Below are 18,104 nucleotides of genomic sequence, written 5' to 3' on the forward strand. Positions count from 1 at the left end.
CTGGGCAGGCTGTGTGCACCTGTGTCACTGTTCCTCTCCAGAGGAGTTTGACATGCAGCACAGGAAGTATAAAGTAGCAACAAAACATTCATATGTAGGGTAAGGAGCTGATGTTAATTACCCCTTAGGAAGACCACATTATAATTAAAATTATCCCACATCATTTGACACTTCATTTGAAGTATTTCTTAAAATAAATTTCTACTTCTACTGGATATTTTTCAAGGTTCTGCTGATTTTTTTAAGTAGATTTCTGCTGGCTGCAGTGGAGGTGAGCTGTTGAAATGGAGGTGTTTGTACCTCAGATGAGGTACAGATGGTTCCTACTTTTGACATCTTCAAGCACAACGTGCCTGGAGACACAAAGCAAAATGTGTGGACTGAGTTAGTTAAAAATGCAGTATTAAGCTATAGCAAAGGAGCAAGCTTTACTTTAGACAGAAGTGATATGTTTTGCATTATTTTTATTATCATTATTATTATTATTATTGTTATTACTATTATTATTCCTTTCTGCTTTGTGCTCATTATACCTCAGATGATCTTTCGTGTTCACTTCTTGCTTTTGTGCTTTAGCAAGGATACAGATAAAAATAGAAACAATAAAAAGGTGTTTGAAAAATAAGTGAGACAATCAGATCTCTAACTTTCTGAAGCTAGTAAATGCTCCTCACAGGATTGTTTGACATAAGTATTCTTTTTTAAAATCACTCACTAAATGTGGTTTACGTGTAATTGAACAACTCCCTTGTAAGTAGAATGAAATGAAAGAAGTTTCCATTTCAGATTTCAAGTTATTCTGATGTTATGTCAAGCACTGATACATTGACTAATTTGAAGTGGATGTAGTAGTTGTAGATAAAATCTTTTTATGGATTCTCAGCTTAATGTGATCTTAATGTAGTCCACTGTCTTAGATAATTAATTCCTTTTTATCTCTTAAAAACATGAATTTTATTAATCAGGAACAGAGAAAGCAAAGTATTCCTCCTTAACTTGCTTTATGAGGTTTGTTTACAAGGCAAAGGATAAACCAGTATTTTCCATTTAGCTGACTGCACATTCATACCTATATGTGGAATCTGGTTTTCTTGCTGTGTAGATTAGTCAGTATAGCAATCCATAACCATTAGCAGAACTCAATTGCAAAAACAAAACAAAACCAAGCATAAATCTTTATGATTGAGAGGATTACCTACTTAATTAATGGAAGTTTTAGGACACAATGATGTATGATATCATTTCTGCACTGAGATAGAAGACCGTTTATCCATAAAATAGCTGTTATTTTATACAATACAAATGCAATTCTTCTGTCAGGAGACTCCAAGTTTTTTTGTGGTGCCAAGTCTTGTAGTGAATCTTGTTCAGGAAGATGAGTTATTCCATAGTTATCTCCATTCATAAGGTGAAAGCACTTGTGAATGCAGGTAGTGCTTCTGGAGTATTAATTAACCAAGTATAATGCTGGGTAATATCAGCAACTAATGTGGAGGTTAACTAGCACTATGAAAGGCAGCCATAAACAACTAACATTTACCAAATGTGAGTTGTATAAAAGATGATTTCAGAACCTGAATACTCTTGATATGTAGCCATATCCACAAACAAATATTTGACAAAAAATTATTAAATAATTTTTATTTATTTAGAGGTAGAGAATACATGGTTATTAAGTAAAACCTGTTAGAAAAATATAATTTACAGCTGCAGCTCATGACATAACTCTAATGTAATAAGGAAACAGCTACTTCCTTTTCCCTTAACAGTCATTCAAGCCAATAAATTTAAAAAACGAAAGAACTCACAATCTTCTGAATGGAATAAAGGAACTTTTTGCTACCTTACCCCTTATCTTAAATTATATTGGATTATTCTAAAGAGTTAGTGTTTATCAGGAAGAATAAAATTGCGACCTGCTCACATGTTGGAAGGATTGAAGTGGGAAAATTCAAGCCAAGAAACCATGTTATGTTCAGGTGAAGACTGTTCTGCCATCTAAACATTCTCCCCTAATGCCAAGAGGGTGGCTTCACTATAAATATATTTACTGGTACAGAAACTAGGTCTATAATGAATTGAAACACTTCGGTAATTTTGCATCCTCAAGCAATTCCTGGTGAAGTGCATCTGCAGCAGCAAATGGATATTCCTATCAATAGATGAACAGATTTTCTCAGTGCATCAGACACAGCTTGTTATGAAGAGCCCTTTAACTCCAGTCTTTATGGTGTAAGCACCAAATTATTTGGATCCATCATGGTACAAAGTTAGCCTAAAGCAGTAACCATTCTCCACTTTCTGCACTCCACTGTCAGCTCCCATTTTAGCATCACATTGCTGGTAACTCAGTCAGCCTCAGGAAGCAGTTGATGTTATTGGCAACAGCTGCTTAAGAACCAGTACTGAGATTTCACAGTATAGAAATACTATAGCTTATTCTTGACCTAAAGGACTCTCGTGCCAAAATTCAAATCCATTAAATAAAGTACTGTTCCCATAGAGCATCTTGAGTACAATTTGGAAAGTTTTCCTTGATCTCATTTGATAAAAATTTCCTCACTAATTGCAGTGGCTTAAAAATGTGAATTAGGGATCTCTTGGCTGTCACAGAAAGTCCAAATGAAGTTGTTGGAGACTTGGAAGGCAGAAAAGTTCTGGCTGTTTTGGCCTTCTGTGCTTTATCATATTCCTTAATTTTTAGAAGCTTATGTGTTATATGTGATGATTAGAGAGTTTTGTTTCTATATGTTTAGGTTGATAATACTGAAGAAATCACCTTTGAAGCTTTGAAGAAAGCCATTGGTAAGATTTGTTACAGTTGTGTTTGTGCAGCATAGTTCACAATTACTATGGAATTGCTGAAGAAAAGGGAGAGGCCAGAATAACATAAAATACTACTTTTTTTTTTTTTTTCAGCTAGTAAATTTATTTAGAACTCTAGTTATTTATTTCTAAATTTCTGAAATGATATCTTCATAATGTTAGTGAATTCATTTTCTGAAGTTAATGGGGCTGAATGAAAAGCATCTGGAAATGCTTGTCATCTATTGCATTTGCAATACAGACAAAGCTATAAATGTGAGATATTCAAGTTACATTGAGTGATTACTTATGAGGTAACTTGAGTATTTTTTTTGTATTAAGATTTTTGGGTCTTCAATGCATTCAAAAAATAGGTTGTAAATTACACATTGTGTATTTTAAAGAACTGAGGGTTTTTAAAAGAATATTTTTCTGACAAGTGATCTGGCTGTAAGAGCACAGAATTATCCATATTCCTTATTTCATATTACTATAAGTAATTGCTAATTAATGCTTTTCAGTCTACCAAAATGCTATTTAAAATCTGGATTAAACATTGATGTTAAGAACAGTAGACACATTCTGAACAGTAAGAAAATTCTGGCCACCTGTCAGCATGATACTGGCAGATTCTTGTTTCCTCTTGAATCTGAACCTGTGTGCAGTAACTGAGAAGTGCAGGCAATAAAGCAAAAGGGGACCTGGATGTTACTTTTAATTAAAAACTTAGTAAGAAAGGGGAAAAATTTGGTTCTCAAACCATCTCCCTGAAACTTTATCTGTGTTTTGCTTTAGGAGCAATGCCAGATGACAGATCACTTGAGAATGGTTGCGTCACTTCAGGCACAATCTTTACTCACTTCTGCAGTGCACATTTGATATTTCTTGTACTTCATAGGCAAAGATTGCATTTGTCTTTAATTTTTTTTTATTATTCTTTTAAGATAACAATGGACTTGAAGAACAGGAAAAGGAAAAGAGGCGTCTCGTGATTGAAAAGTTCCAAAAAGCACCATTTGAAGAAATTGCAGCTCAATGTGAAACCAAAGTGAGTTTCTGCAAAATGTTAGCACTGAGGATATCAGTGTAGTCATTAGTGGGCATGTGCTGACTGAAGATGATTTAAGTTGTTGTGTCACTACTGCTATTACTTGTTTAGAAGTTCAGTTCTTTGTTTTGTCTCCACTGCTATCAGTGGTGGGGGTTTCCAGTAATTTGAAGTGTGTTTGTATTTGTTCCTAGACTATTTGGAAGGTAATGGGTACCTTGTCATTCTTCACCTTAATTCTTCTTTCTTGCTCTCTTTGAAATCCAGGTTCAAAGTCCATTTCTGTTTCATTCTGGGATAACTGGAGCAGCATTTAACCCACTATATATTCTAAATCACTAAATGTATTTCAGGTTTGTTAAACTGTCTGCCACAGCAGAATTTGCTCTATAATTCTTGGCACTCCAGGACAGGCTCACTCAATCTCAAATACATCTTTAAGGATCAGAATCCTTGCAGCAGTGAGAAAGGAAATTAAGAAATGTGGCCTAGATTTACATGTGGCAGTGTGGAACACACTCACCTGAGTATGGCCTGGCACACCCATTGTAGCCCAGTTCAATATCTAGGAGTTCATAATTCAATTTTAACTTTTTTTCCCTAGGCAAACTTGCTTCACGATAGACTGGCACAGATACTGGAACTCACCATCCGGTAAGGCTTTATGCAAGAACAATATCATACCTGAAAAATGATATTAACCAATTGTGGCTGTTTTCAGATGGTTATGTCATAGTGTTCTCAAACACATGGAATAGGGTGAAAATAGTTGCTTTAACTGAATGCTGTAGTTTAGCCCTGATAGGTCCATGTAGCCCTGTGTAGCCACTGGCTTAACCCTCCTCAGCAGGATGAGGAAGAGAATTGGAAGGGTAAAAGTGAGAAAAACCATGGGTTGAGATAAGAACAATTTAATAGGTAAAGCAAAAGTCACACATGCTAGCAAAGCAAAATAAGAAATTCTTTCACTTCCCCTGGGCAGGCAGATGTTCAGCCATCTCCAGCTAATCTCTTTGGGAAAGCAAATGCCATCACTCTGAATGTCCCTTTTTTCCTACTTCTTTCCTTAAAGCTGTTACTGCTGAGCATGGCACCATATGATATGGGGTATCCCATGGGTCACTTGGGGCCAGGTGTCCCATTTGTGTCCCCTCCCAACTTCCTGCCCACCTGCAGCCCACACCCTGGTCCAGCAGTGTGAGGAGCAGAAAAGACCTTGACTCTGTGTAAGCTCTGCTCAGTAACACAGACATTCTTGTGTTATCAACACTGTTGCCAGCACAAATCCAAAACACAACCCTATACCAGCTACTGTAAAAAAAATTATCCAAGCCAAAACCAGCACACTGAAAAAGAGAACTTTTCGATTTTCTTACTTTGAATCTTCCTGATAGTGGAGAATATCCAGAAACCATGTCACTGGATCTTACAGTATCTCTGTGTCTGTCAGTAGTATTGCAGGATGCTGTTGTTTTCCCAGTGCTGCATCTGGTTGAGAAAATAATTAGATATTGAGCACCCCAAGTAGTTCATGGTGTTATTAGAGAGAGTTGTGCACATCATTATGCAGGATAAATAGTATTTATTAGCAGTAAGATGCACTTTGATAGTTCTGTAACATCAGTGAAATTGATGACACAGACAAGAATATAAAAATCCTCAGGGCATGATAATTTAATTAGAATTTCAGGTCTAAGATAAAATGCTGTTGGTATTTTATTATTTTATGATATACTGTTGGTATATATATGGGGAGGTAGTTTAATCTTTTTTCTCTCCTGTAAGTGTGTAAATTCATATAAAAGCAATCCATGGAAGTGTAAATTCTGTATATTGGTTGTGCTTCTCACACAGTCCTCCACCCAGCCCCTCAGGAACGATGACCATGACTGCTGGACATCCTCATTACCATTCTGTTCCAGTCTATGAGATGAAGTTTCCAGATCTTTGTGTGTATTAAGTGTCTTCTGAAGTCTGCTGGACATTATTTAGAGTAGAGTACAATAGAAAGAACAAGATGAGTTTTCAAATTTTATTGTTTATTGTATCTAACTTTAATATAATGATGGACATGAGCCAAATACAGATTACTTTAGCCAAATTAATGAAACTGTCTTGAATTGTTTTATTCTGTAATATATTTTGAGTTAGGTTTTTCACAGACCATGTTTTTTTCATTTTCATATTTGAGTACATGTAAAAGATTTAAAACTTGTCTTGCCATATAGGTAAATATTTCAGTTACTCTAGGAATTTGTATTGCTTCAAATTCCTTAAATTTGAGATATTGTAACTGAAAAACCTATTAAAGCCTTTTTTTGGTTTGGTTTGGGTTTTGGGTTTTTTTGGGTTGGTTTTTTTTTGGTTGGTTGTTTTGTTGTTTGGTTGGTTGGTTTTTTTACTCCTCCACCTCAATTCTATGTCAAACTAGAATGCTTTTGGCTTGCTTTATCTCATTCAATGTAACCAGGGGAGCCCTACCTGAGCTCCCTCTTGTTCCTGCTGTCATAGCTGCTCAACTTGTTTGGTTTGGAATAGATGGAAAAACCAACACCTTACATGTGTTCAAATACAGTGAATGAATTAATGAGCACTTGTTAAGTATATTTTGATGCATCACATAACATGCTTTTTAGATAGCTACATCCAGTATGTGTACTGTGTTTCTTGCTAAAAGTTAAATCTTAAGCTTTGCATAAGAGAGGAGAAATCTCCTCTTGAAGCACGGAATTGTGCAATATATTTCGTGTCTTAAGATGTATGGTTTACAGACTGTACTTTTGAAAACACTGTAGTATTTTACTGTCTGCTTTAGTATAAATACAGGAGAGATATATTTAGTATAGCAGAAAATAAACTGAGGGCATTTTAAATCATAAATACTAAAACTATATTCTGTGAGACATTTCTCTGTAGTTTATAACAGCTTTTTAGTGATATTTTAGAAATTGAAAGTAAACTCAATGAAACCATTTAAAGATCAAGAATTTATTACATATATTTTCAAGCAAAAGCATTTTTAGAGATGCATCTCTGTGTTTGTTTTTGTTTCATTTCTCAAACCTTTAAGGTAAATTTCATAGGTTTATGTATCTGAGCATATACTATTCAAATGTAAATAAAGTAAAACTGATAAAGTAAATCATGGACATTTGATAATAATTATCAAGCTTGTCTTTATGACTCACTAAATCCTGCCAGCAAAAAAAGAAAAACTGCATTCATTGATGCCATGAATAGTAAATCTGAAGTCCCTTAATTTATCTGAATCTGACTGCAGCAGTGTAAACATGAATGAATGCTCTCAAATACCAATAATAAATGTAGACATTTAATTAAGTGTTTTGGATGAACAGTGAACATGAAGAAAGTAACTGAACTTCAGTTAGGCCTGCTTTGAGCAGAAGCTTGGTTTAGATGACTTTCAGAAGTCCCAACCTAAATTAATCTTTGATTGCATAAGTCATGATTTGAAGGATTATTAGCCCTGCTAATTTGCTGACTGAAGCATTTGCAAATCCATTGTAAAGAGGATTTTAAGTTTTTTGAACAGTAGTCCAGAATTGTACTGGACTACATTTAAAGGCCTGATGTGGCATGACATAGGGAAATATCAGCTACTTAAACCTATGAGATGACATGCTGAGTTTCAGAAAGCATTCACAAAGCTCAAAAGGTAATTGAGACCTTCTTTTCAGTTTAACAGTGCAATCACAGCTGTTAGTGGATGACGAAACAACCCCTTATCTACAGCATTCCGTTGTGATTTTTACTGCTGCAGCGTGTCAGCCTGATCAGACCACAGTCTACACATAAATAGGACTCTAGCTTTTAGTTTTCACTTTTTTTTCCCTTTTTTTTTTAAGGTAAGACTAAGAGTTTTTGGCCTGTATAAAGACTGTAATTTTTTAAAAAGTACATCCAACATAGGGATACAATGTAAAAAACCTACCCACTCTGTCATTTTTTTAAGAGTAACACTTGGCACTTTTGTACAAAAAGAAAGAGTCTTAAGTAATACAGAATGTACTTCTGTTTGCACTTGTGCAGTATGGAGACTGTGCTGTAAATACTGGATTGTTTCTGTGATTGAATTCTGTTGCATGAATGCTGCATGTGGAAAAACTAGATTCAGCACTTCATTTTCTGTTCTGTTAATGAAGTATTTTTCCTTTATGGTAATGGTAGGTTTCTGTGTTTCCAATATTCAGTTTGGGAAATGCAGGTGTTGTGCAGGTGTAGTGCAGGGAGTAAAGAGTTTGTAACACTCTGTGTGTTCATATAATATTTCATTTCTTCCTTTACGGAAATTCAGGGAGTCTGTAAGTTGATAATTGGTTCACTGAGGAGTCTGTAAGTTGATAATTGGTTCACTCTGGCCTTTCTAGACACATGGGAGATGGGAGTGACTGTAAAATGTATTGGTTTGGTAGTTACTGTTATATGAGCCAATGAATGAAACCAAAAGAATTAAGAATGCTGTTTGTTGTATAGTACAAAGCTGCTTTGTTTCACTTCTCTTTATGTTCTTCAGACAAGCTGCAGAACTTAAAAGCTCCTTATGCAAACTGGCCCTGTGTTATCTGCAACACACTGAGCACTGTCTTAATGGTTATAATTGGTACCCAGTTTAAATGTATTCCAGCTGTTGCTTGGGGTTCTCTTTCCTGTTATGTCATCTCGAAAAAAATACAGCTTTTGGTAGTGAGTCACTTTAAGATAGATTAAATTCATGGTCATACTAAAAGGTAGAAATAGCCTGTTGTCCAAAACCAGAGTAGGGCTAATTTGTCTGTTGTTCCAATGGTAATATATTCTGTACTGTATGTAATGAACCAGTTTCAATAAATGTAAGAACACACTGTGCAATCTATATTTAAGCAATAAAATAAACCAACATTTAAAAATTAATCTTTTCTGAGGTGTCAGTTAATTTTTATTGCTCACAATTTTTATGTCAATTACTAATTTTTTAGCATTTAGAATAGCCCTCAGTTTGCACACCCATTTGGTTTTTTGCAGATATTACAGCATTGCATTGTTATTGAACTACTACATTTATTTACTATTAAACCTGGACAGGCTTGAGAGGGCTGTGAGAATCTAATGAGGTTCAGCAAGGCCAAGTGCAAGGTCCTGCAGCTGGGGTCGGGGCAATCCCAAGCACAAACACAGGCTGGGTGGAAAATGCATTGAGAGCAGCCCTGGGGAGGACTTGGGGCTGTTGGTGGGTGAGGAGCTCAGCAAGTCCCAGCAATGTGCTCTGGATGCAGCCCAGAAACCAAAGGTGTCCTGGGCTGCACCCAGTGCCCCATGGGGCAGCAGGGCAAGGGAGGGGATTGTCCCCCTCTACTCTGCCCTTGGGAGACCCTGCCTGAGGTCCTGCATCCCACTCTGGAGCCCTCAAAACAAGAAAGATGTTGACTTGTCCAGAGGAGGCCACAAAGTTGGTCAAGGGGCTGGAGCTTCTCTGCTGTGGGGACAGATGGAGTTGGGGCTGTTCATCCTGGAGGAACATGATTTCCGCTGGCTCTGGGGAGACCTTATAGCACTTTGTAGTTCCTAAAGGGGATTCAGGAGAGCTGAGAAGGGACTTTGGGCAAGGGCATGCAGATAAGACAAGAAAGAATGACTCCGGATTGAAAGAGTGGGTTTAGATTAGATGTTAGGAAGAATTTCTTTCCTGTGAGGGTGGTGAGGCACTGGAACAGGCTGCCCACAGAAGCTCTGGATGCCCCATCCCTGGAAGTGTTCATGGCCAGGTTGGAAGGGGCTTTGAGCACCCTGGTCTAATGAAAGGTGTCAGTGCCCATGGGACAGGAAAAGAATTCAATGATTAAAAAGTTAAAATATTGAAGTAGGAAATATTTGTAGATTAGTAGTTAATAAATTAGTTATTTGCTTTTGGGAAACAGCTATGTTTTGGCCAGCTGTGCCCCAAATCTATGAAAAATATGGTGTAAAGTGCCTATGAGAAGGAGAGAAGAAAGAAAAAAGTTATGCTAAATGTTTCTTTTTGATCTGCTTGTCATTTTTAAAATTATTTTAGCAATGATCTCTGATTGCGAATAAATGTAGCTAATCATGATTAGATTACTTAAGACTTCGCTTTATCATCACAATTCATGTGGTAGTAATTAGGGCACAACTTGGATGTTAAACTCTTCCTGAAAGAGAGATACTGGGGAAAAAAGCTCAAAGGAATTAATAACAACATTGCCTGAACAAAAGCATATTTATTTTGTTATTTCTCTTTCACCTCGTTGACTAAATGATCCATTCCTATCTCTGCAGTCAGAAATTTCAGCATAGTTGAGTGAATGTTTGCATAACCATGAAGGCAGTAATAATTAGCAGAAAGGAATGGGAGTTTATTTTAAGGTGCAGTGTTCAGAGCAGCAGCACCACTCTTGTCAGAGATGAACTGATGTTATTGCAGCTCTGCAGTGCAATTCATTCACCTGCTTACAGGCCAGTTTTCCACATTTCAGCTCATCATTTGTCTCACTTTCTCACTGCGCTATTTATTTATAAATTCTGTGAAATGTAAAATAATTTTTCATCCCTATAATAAAAGCTGATAAAAATTGCAGTGTAATGCAGAGCTCATCCTCAGTATAGGACAAAAATGGGCATTTTGCAGTTTTGGCATTTTGCTTCAGTTCTGCGATGTCCTTTTTCTGTACAGTATAAGGGGGGAGTTAATTAAAATCTTGTCTGCAAATAGAATTTCTCACATAACTTATTTGACCTCTGCCTTCCTTCAAAGAAAGTCTTTTTGTTCTGTTGTTTTTTTTCACTAGGGCTGAAGATGTAGCCACTGGGATCCAGAGGGATTCACCTGACTAAATACCTTCAGGGTTTATTTTGGGAGTTTATGTGGTGGGTTTTGTTTGTTTGGGCTTTGTTGGGGAGGGGGGGTGATAATGTTTGGGGTTTTGTTTGTTTGTTTAGGGTTTTGTTTGTTTGGGGGGGGTTTGCACTGTAGTAATCCTTTGCACTTTTAATGTAGGAAAAATACTGAAGGGAGCTTGTCACCAGCCAGAAGTTTATCCAGTATAAACTGCTCATCCAAGAACATTCACAGGCATTTTCACCTGCTCTTCTCACACTGTTCAGTTCACACAGGATCACATGCTGGGGTTTAGTGAACTGCAGCAGGATCTGGAAGAACACAGACAGCATCTCTGCACCCAGCATGAGGGTACATGCTACAATCATTGGATAGTAGGGGTACGTGCTGTAGTCATTGTAGGAATACCTTGGTGACACAGTTCAGTCCTGTAGAACAAGGTGATGGAGAAGAAATCCAGACCTTTCCGAGCAGCTGAATGAATCACTGGGAAGTTTGTAGCAACATTTTTTGGTGAGTCATAGAGTCATAGAATGGATTAGATTGGAAGGGATCTTTATAGGTTTGTCATGGCCTGATATTACACCTCTCTCCCTTCAAGGCTGTTTTAAAGCCTGTCAGTCAGCCCTGACAGCTCATGAGCAAAGACCTCTTGCCCATGTGAGAAATATGAATCCTATCTCACACAAACAGGTCTGCTGTTGTGCTGATCATCCTATCACCACAAAACCCCAGCTTCTGGCTGTGACCCCAGCCATGGAGCCAGGTATTGATCAACTGAGTCTGTCTGTTCCTGCAAGGACAGGGGGAAAAATCACCTATGCTCCACATTTCCTATCAGCCATTCCAAGGTGCTGAAGTCTCTTTTGATCACCCTTGGCCTGCACATTGTGACTTCATCACCCCAACATGGGAGAGCAATAATGAGTAACAGTCTGAGGGCTGTACCAGGCTGGGAAGTTTCCTGCTCATGTCCTTAACTTGGCCGCCAGAGAGGGAAGAGGCTTCCCTAAGAGGAAGGTCTGTCCAGCATTTTGGACCTACTGTTTCCTTCAGAAGGGAGTCACACACTGCTATAGACAGGAATGAGCAAAGGAACTCTCATGTAATTACTTTAGCTTTGCTTTTGGGTGTTTCCTGCTAAGCTCAATAAAGGAAAAATGTCTGCAGAGGGAGTTGGAGTAGTTGCAGGTTGGTTTAATTAAAAACCTGGAAAACTTGGACACCATCAGCAAGATCCAGTCTGAACCAAGTGCACAGTTAACAAAAGTCAGTCTGATAATAACAGTTTTTACATTAAAAAATCAAGTGAAGTTATATAGAACACTGTCCAATAATTATTTAATGTAATATCTGACCTAGACAGATGCTCCATAGTGCTGACCTCCCCATAATAAGGAGTTAATACAGCCTAACACCTAATCCTAGTCTATGATTATGTCATTTGTGTGCTGGAGAGTGTGAGGCAGCGTGTAGAGGATGAGGAGGGCAGGTACTCAGTGCCTGGCTGCTGTTCCTGGCCCTTCCCAAGGCCCTGGAGGTGGGTGGTGTTCTGCCCTCAGGGTTATCTGCCCTCGTGCCCCCCAGTTCTGGCATTCCCCAAGTGATGCCGCGTCCCTCTCCTGGCTCTCCGCAATCCTCCCCGCGGGGCTCCTTCCTCCTCACTGCTCTCCTCGGAGCTGGAAGCCCCTGTGCCTGTTTGTGAGCCTGTTTGGGTGCCTGCTGGAGGCCTTTCAGCAGAGTCCCCTGGGCAGGAGAGCTTCTCCCAGCTGCAGCCCTGCCCGTGGGGCAGCTTCAGGCTGGCGTTGAAGAAGGCAGAGGCCATGCACTCGGCCGCGGCCGCGTCGCAGGCGCAGAGGAGCTTCTCACACGTGCTCCGGCCAATGCCTGAAAGAGAAGTTTCACAATTCACCTTTGAAAGCTGTTGAACTTACTTCATGTATAATTTGCCACGGGTAGATGAGGTTTTGAAAATAAAATTCTCAAATCTGCCATGAATTTTATTCTCCAAAGTCACCATGAATTACCTAAACAAAAGCCTGGCACCAAGGTGCTGGGCAGTGGAAGGTTCTGCTGGCTTTAGTTGAATTTGTGAATGTAAAGACACACGTAGCTGACTTCTGACCATAATTATAAAATGTCTGAATCTAAGTTTGTGTAGCATGCTCAGGTCCTGCAATGCCCCCATGGCATTCGGCAGTCTAAGATAGGAAATGCCTAGTCATGATGACTGGACCTTAGAAGCCCCTTTTTCCCCCTTGGACCCTTGCTTATCTCTCTCTAAGATTATGAGACACTTTCCTTTTGACCCCTGCTATTGGACACTTTCTAAAACCCCCACATCCTATAAAAACCCCAACTTTTGCCCAGCTCGGCAGAAGAGCTGTCACTGAGAACCTTCACAGAAGATTCAATAAAGACTCCTGTGGAACCTCACACAGCCTTCTCCGTCCCCCTAGGCACCTAGCAAGCAAAGAGCTGAAATCACAAATGAGCTGATAATCACTAGAGCTGATATCACTTAAACTTGCTAAGGTAGCCAGTGGCTGGGGACTGCTTGGGAACTCGGGCAGTCTGTTCCGAGCAGGACTGCGCTATCTGGATCCACTGCAGCCCACTGGGGACACCCTGAAACCCAGCAGAGGCCACATCACTGGTCACATACGCAGCAGTGTAATAACCTTTGTCTCAACTAGGACAAAAGTTCAAGTTTATAGTAAACATTGCTAATTTTTTGTAAGCTAAATATTTCTGTCTCCGTACTCAGCTCTAGCAGCTCTGTCATAGTGTCATTCAGTCTGTCATGTTGATACACTGTCATCAGGACATGAGAATTTCCTCTCACACAAGCTTACATTTTGGTGTGTGATCAAAACATACAACTTCAGATCTCAAATTTCTTTCTGCATGACATCCAAGTTTCTTAACTTGCTCCATACAGCAGTGATGAGAGAAGCAGCATCTAAAATAAACAGTAGAAGTAAATGGAAAATACTTACTCTTTCTGAATCCCAGAACTCTCACAATTATTTGTCTGTCTTTATTTTCAATGCCCATTAAAACTAAAAAAATTTAGTTTTCATACTCTGGAATTTTTTTTTCTATGAAGAACAAAAATCAACCTAAGCTGTTCCTACTTTATTTTATATTTGTTCCTACTTTCATTTTTCTCTTCCTAATTCTTTTCATGTCATGTGTATTTTCATGTCAGGAGTGTATTTTAATTTTAAGACACAATTACAATTGTAACCATGACCTGGTCTGCCATGAGAAGTGTCTTCCGGTGTTCAAATCTTGGCTAGAAATCTGAAAATTGCATCATGATACCCAGATCATCCATCATTTAATCAAATTTTTTCATTCCTGGGCTGTCTTGTTTGTGTATGAGTGCAGGAAAAAGGAGTGTGCTCTACTTGGACCTGATGTGCCCCAACTGTTACGAACTTCCCCAGAGGAGGAGATTTTTAGCTGTAAATACAGCGCTTCCAGAGATGTTTTTACTTGTGGAATTGTCTGCATTGCCCCTCATGGTCAGCCCTGCTGACTCTTGGCTGCAGCTCTGACAGAACTTTGCTCCAGCTCTGCTCCCTTCTGGAGGACAGTGTGCCCTGGGTGGATGTTAATTCTTCTCTTCATAAGTCACTTTCCATGCCACCTCTGAGCCAAGTCACCCTTATCCTCATCCCTTTGATGTTCTCCTCCCTTTGCTCTGCTTACCTCCCATTGTTCTCCTTTCTTACTTGGAGTTAGGAAGTCCTCTCCAAAATATTGGCACAACAATAGAATGTGGTTTAGTCACATGAGAGTATTTTGTGTTTTATGTATTTAAGTAGATTTTTTTCTCCAGAATGTGACTTCACTACTGCTCCATAGCTATACAATGCCCAGAAAATGATGTTCTGATCTTCCTTGGTCCATGGGCACCACAGTAACACCCACAGTTAATGGCACACACAGAGGAGCCCACACCTGTCCAGTGCATCAGTGGGATCTCCTCTTCCCTCTTGGCCACAATAGCAGCCATAGGACTCAAATTCCTCTGGGCATCTCCCAGTTAAGCAGAACAGCATTTCTCCAAGCTGGGGCAGCTCCCTCTCCACTCTTCCACGTCCTCTCTCTTGCAGAAAGGTCAATCGCTCACACACTGCAAAGCAAAGTTGTTATTTGACACATCGTGTTCTCACTGCTTGAGGGCTCTCTTGTGAAGAGAGAAGTGTTTCCAGAGCTATCTGAAACTTTGAAGGACAACATTTTACCACCTCTAAATTACTGCTTCTGTCCTTGAATTATGGCTCTTAGAGTACTGCTGGCTGAGCAAGACAGCAAAAGGGCAAGGCAGTTTAAAGGGGAGAGAGATTCCTATGAAGATAGAACATAAAAGTCAAATTGCAATGAGAATACTTAGCAGTCCTTTGTAATCTTTCATAGGTGAATTTTTTCTTTTGGAATATTCAAACTCAGCTGAGTACTCAGTGGTTTCTGTCTTGGTGATTTGGAAAATACAGTCCTAACCTCTTGTGCTTCCACAGTGAGAGCTGGGCAATGACCATGTTTTGCTGAAGGAAACAATATTTTTTTTTTTAATCTCATTTGAAATATAGTCCAATGTGAGCTGCAGTGCCCCTAGACCAAATGCAGGAGTGATCTGTTGTAATGGCTATTGTCTTGCTTGAGGGTTTTGGTATCACCAAATCCCAATCCTAATGAGTCTGTGGCTCCCTCTACTCAGGAGGAACTGATATTTTGGGAATTATTCATAAGATTTGAAAAAACACAATGTTCCATATCAGGAAAAAGACATCAAAGGGACCTGTTCTGGGACTTTGCTGGGAAAGGATGCAAGAGGCTGCTGCAGGAAAAGGAGGGAGGCTGATTGCAGGAGAAGGAGGGAGGGAGGGAGGGCTTCTGTTTCCTCTGCATCCTCCCTTCTCCCACGAGTAATCCCATCTCCCCCTCTGGAGCTCTAGACTGATTCCCTGCTCCTGTCAGGGTCAATCCTGGATTATTTTTTCCAACAGGAAATTCTGCCCATGTGCCTTCCTGGGTCTTGATTCATTCATGTTAAATCCCAGAATAAACCACAGGCTCAGGGAATTGATCTGTGCTCTCTAAAAGCTGGTATTTTAAAATTGTATTTTCCAGTTTGGGGAAAGGTGGTATTTATTCTTCTGCTCTTTTCCAGTTCCAGGGCTGCTTCTCTCCACTGGAAAGCCTAAAAAGATGGATGAGACAGTCCTTGAGTGTAGATTTATAGCCATGACAGGTCTGAAATGTCTTAGGATCTCTGGGATCCCTGAGCAGGAATTGGAACAGAATCAGAAATGGTGAGAAAAAGTCTGACTGGCAGGACTGTGGCAAAAGGTCAGAATGAAGAGCAGGAAAATTCCTATTGCTGCTGCTGCTGCTGCTGCTTATAAAACAAAGCAACTTAGAGATGTGATTAAATTACTTCCAATAAACAAAAGCAGAGAGAAACATTCCCTGAGCTCATTTTAGATACTGCACTACATGAAAAAAAATTCCTTACACGCTAATAATTAGTGGTTTTTATAAGTGTTACTGACGGCATACTGGCAGAAGAGGTTGAAGTGATGGAAGCTTTTGCAGATGTCTCCACCTCCTGTTCTTCTAAGTATCAATACATGTGTGCTTAACTGGTTTAAAATAACTATAATATTTATATGTAATACATACCTGCTTTTAATACAGAGGTTGCTGAATATTTCATCAGATGTAATGGGGAAAAAGCCCTTTATTTACCTTTTCCTTCAGGTCCCCTCTCAGACAGTGCCAGGTCCAGAGCTCTGCCAGAGGAAGCTGTGCTCAGGCCACCCTTTGCAGGGCTTGTCTCTGGAGAAGACACATGCATAGATTACACTTGGGAAGGTAGAATAATTCTTTCAGGAGTGTGTCCAAAAGTTCGTATTCTAAACTATGATCAACTGCAGTCTCCTAAAATGTGTTCATTCTTAGTGGAAGGCTGTTTATTAGGGCTTAGTTAAGCCTTCCTGGTCAGGTGGCAGTGAGGTGCCCTTTCCAGGGCAGTCAGTGCTATTATTTCTGTGTTGTATGCAACCTCCAGATTTAAATAACGAAATAGTTTCATTCTACATATCCATGAAAAATGCTGACTCCTCAGATAGCTGTAAACAGGAATAGGGGAGTGCTCTAAATTAGAAAAAGTGTTATTAATTTTTCACTTGCCTTTTGCTTTTGTCCTTGCAGGTGTGCCTGCAGGACTCCTGTTGGTGGAGACAATTTTGACTTGCATTGAGTTACTGTCTCCTGGGAATGAGGCTGGGGAGGTGGTTATCTCTTCCACTGGGACCAAAGCTTCCATAAATCCATCTTCTTCTGAATAAGCAGAAAAAAGAAAGCAGCAGAAGAAATAGAAAATAAACAGCAAGATTTTAATTTTAGATAGCTGGTGAGAGTAATATCCTCAGGCAGAACCAGTGTGAATTGATGGTCATAGAGAAGGAGTATCTGAGAGGAAAATTGGAAAAGCAGAGTATCCACACTGGTCATTTATGCACATCTCTTGCCTTCCAGAAGAAATGACTGTGGTTAACTATATCCAATTTAACGCTGATTGTTTTGGTGGTTTTTTTTTTTAATTCTCTATGTACTGAGACAAAGAGCTTTGCCAGGTGCTGAAAATCATGTTTGCTGCTTAGTCAGCTGTACTGAGAGATAAGGTACGAGTGAGATGTCATTTGCTGAGTAAATTGCTTTAAAAGTGTCTGTTCACCTGAAGTTTCTAAAACTGAGAGTAACATCAGTGAAAGAAGAAATTAATTGATTGATGCAGAGCTGGGTGACTGAAGGGTTTTCTGGGTTGTAACCACAAGGAAATATTTAGGGGAAAATAAGTTGAAAAATAATTCTTTTCAGGAGATTCTTTATCCTAAAAATCAATTTGGTATTTGTTTTTAGATTATCTGACACTTTATTGTTGATCAGGCATGTTTTGTTGAATTTGGAGGTACTTAAAATCTTTTTAAACCTTTTTTATATAAACTAATTTGTAAATGAAAACACTTATCAAATGGTTTCACTTCCTTTTCTAAATGCCAATGTGAGCCATGTGGCATTTCACAAAATAAATACTTTTAAAATACTAATGGGCATGTACTTTCATATTTTTAAAACTTTTTTTTTAATTCTTTGGCTGAATTTATTGATTGAACTAAACTCAAATTCATTAAGCTTGTCCCTCTGATGTTCTGGTTTTAGTATGTGTTGAAAATAACCTGTCAGAGGATAAGAGAACAGATTAAAAGAAATTAAAGTACTGCTAAGAACACAGCAAAGCCCATGAAAGGTGGCAGAAAGGGATCAATAGTCACACACTGGTTTGATAGCTCAGCAAGGTGCACATTTTATACCCCTTTGTTT

At 38.9% G+C, this 18,104-nt stretch overlaps 2 protein-coding genes across 8 annotated transcripts in view; one reads left to right on the plus strand and one right to left on the minus strand.

Moving 5' to 3' along the window:
- The window catches only part of EFR3A (EFR3 homolog A), a 71,861-nt gene extending 63,097 nt beyond the window's left edge, over window positions 1-8,764 (plus strand). For 4 of the 5 annotated variants that reach the window (XM_005425707.2, XM_031060878.1, XM_031060876.1 and 1 more), the window contains 4 exons: window positions 2,757-2,805; window positions 3,750-3,853; window positions 4,458-4,507; window positions 5,708-8,764. In XM_005425707.2, coding sequence (XP_005425764.1) covers window positions 2,757-2,805; window positions 3,750-3,853; window positions 4,458-4,507; window positions 5,708-5,813 — 309 coding nt within the window. In that variant the 3' untranslated portion in view covers window positions 5,814-8,764. The remainder of the gene's footprint in view (window positions 1-2,756; window positions 2,806-3,749; window positions 3,854-4,457; window positions 4,508-5,707) is intronic. The other variant, XM_031060879.1, reaches the window with a different exon arrangement.
- A 3,118-nt stretch (window positions 8,765-11,882) lies between these two features.
- The window catches only part of OC90 (otoconin 90), a 22,237-nt gene continuing 16,015 nt past the window's right edge, over window positions 11,883-18,104 (minus strand). For 2 of the 3 annotated variants that reach the window (XM_031060882.1, XM_031060880.1), the window contains 5 exons: window positions 16,911-17,060; window positions 16,467-16,556; window positions 14,676-14,850; window positions 13,562-13,668; window positions 11,883-12,593 (listed from right to left, as the gene is read on the minus strand). In XM_031060882.1, the coding sequence (XP_030916742.1) occupies window positions 12,271-12,593; window positions 13,562-13,668; window positions 14,676-14,850; window positions 16,467-16,556; window positions 16,911-17,060 (845 nt within the window). In that variant the 3' untranslated portion in view covers window positions 11,883-12,270. The remainder of the gene's footprint in view (window positions 12,594-13,561; window positions 13,669-14,675; window positions 14,851-16,466; window positions 16,557-16,910; window positions 17,061-18,104) is intronic. The other variant, XM_031060881.1, reaches the window with a different exon arrangement.

Source organism: Geospiza fortis, unplaced genomic scaffold (assembly GCF_000277835.1).
Source record: "Geospiza fortis unplaced genomic scaffold, GeoFor_1.0 scaffold94, whole genome shotgun sequence".
Classification (NCBI taxonomy): Eukaryota; Metazoa; Chordata; class Aves; order Passeriformes; family Thraupidae; genus Geospiza; species Geospiza fortis.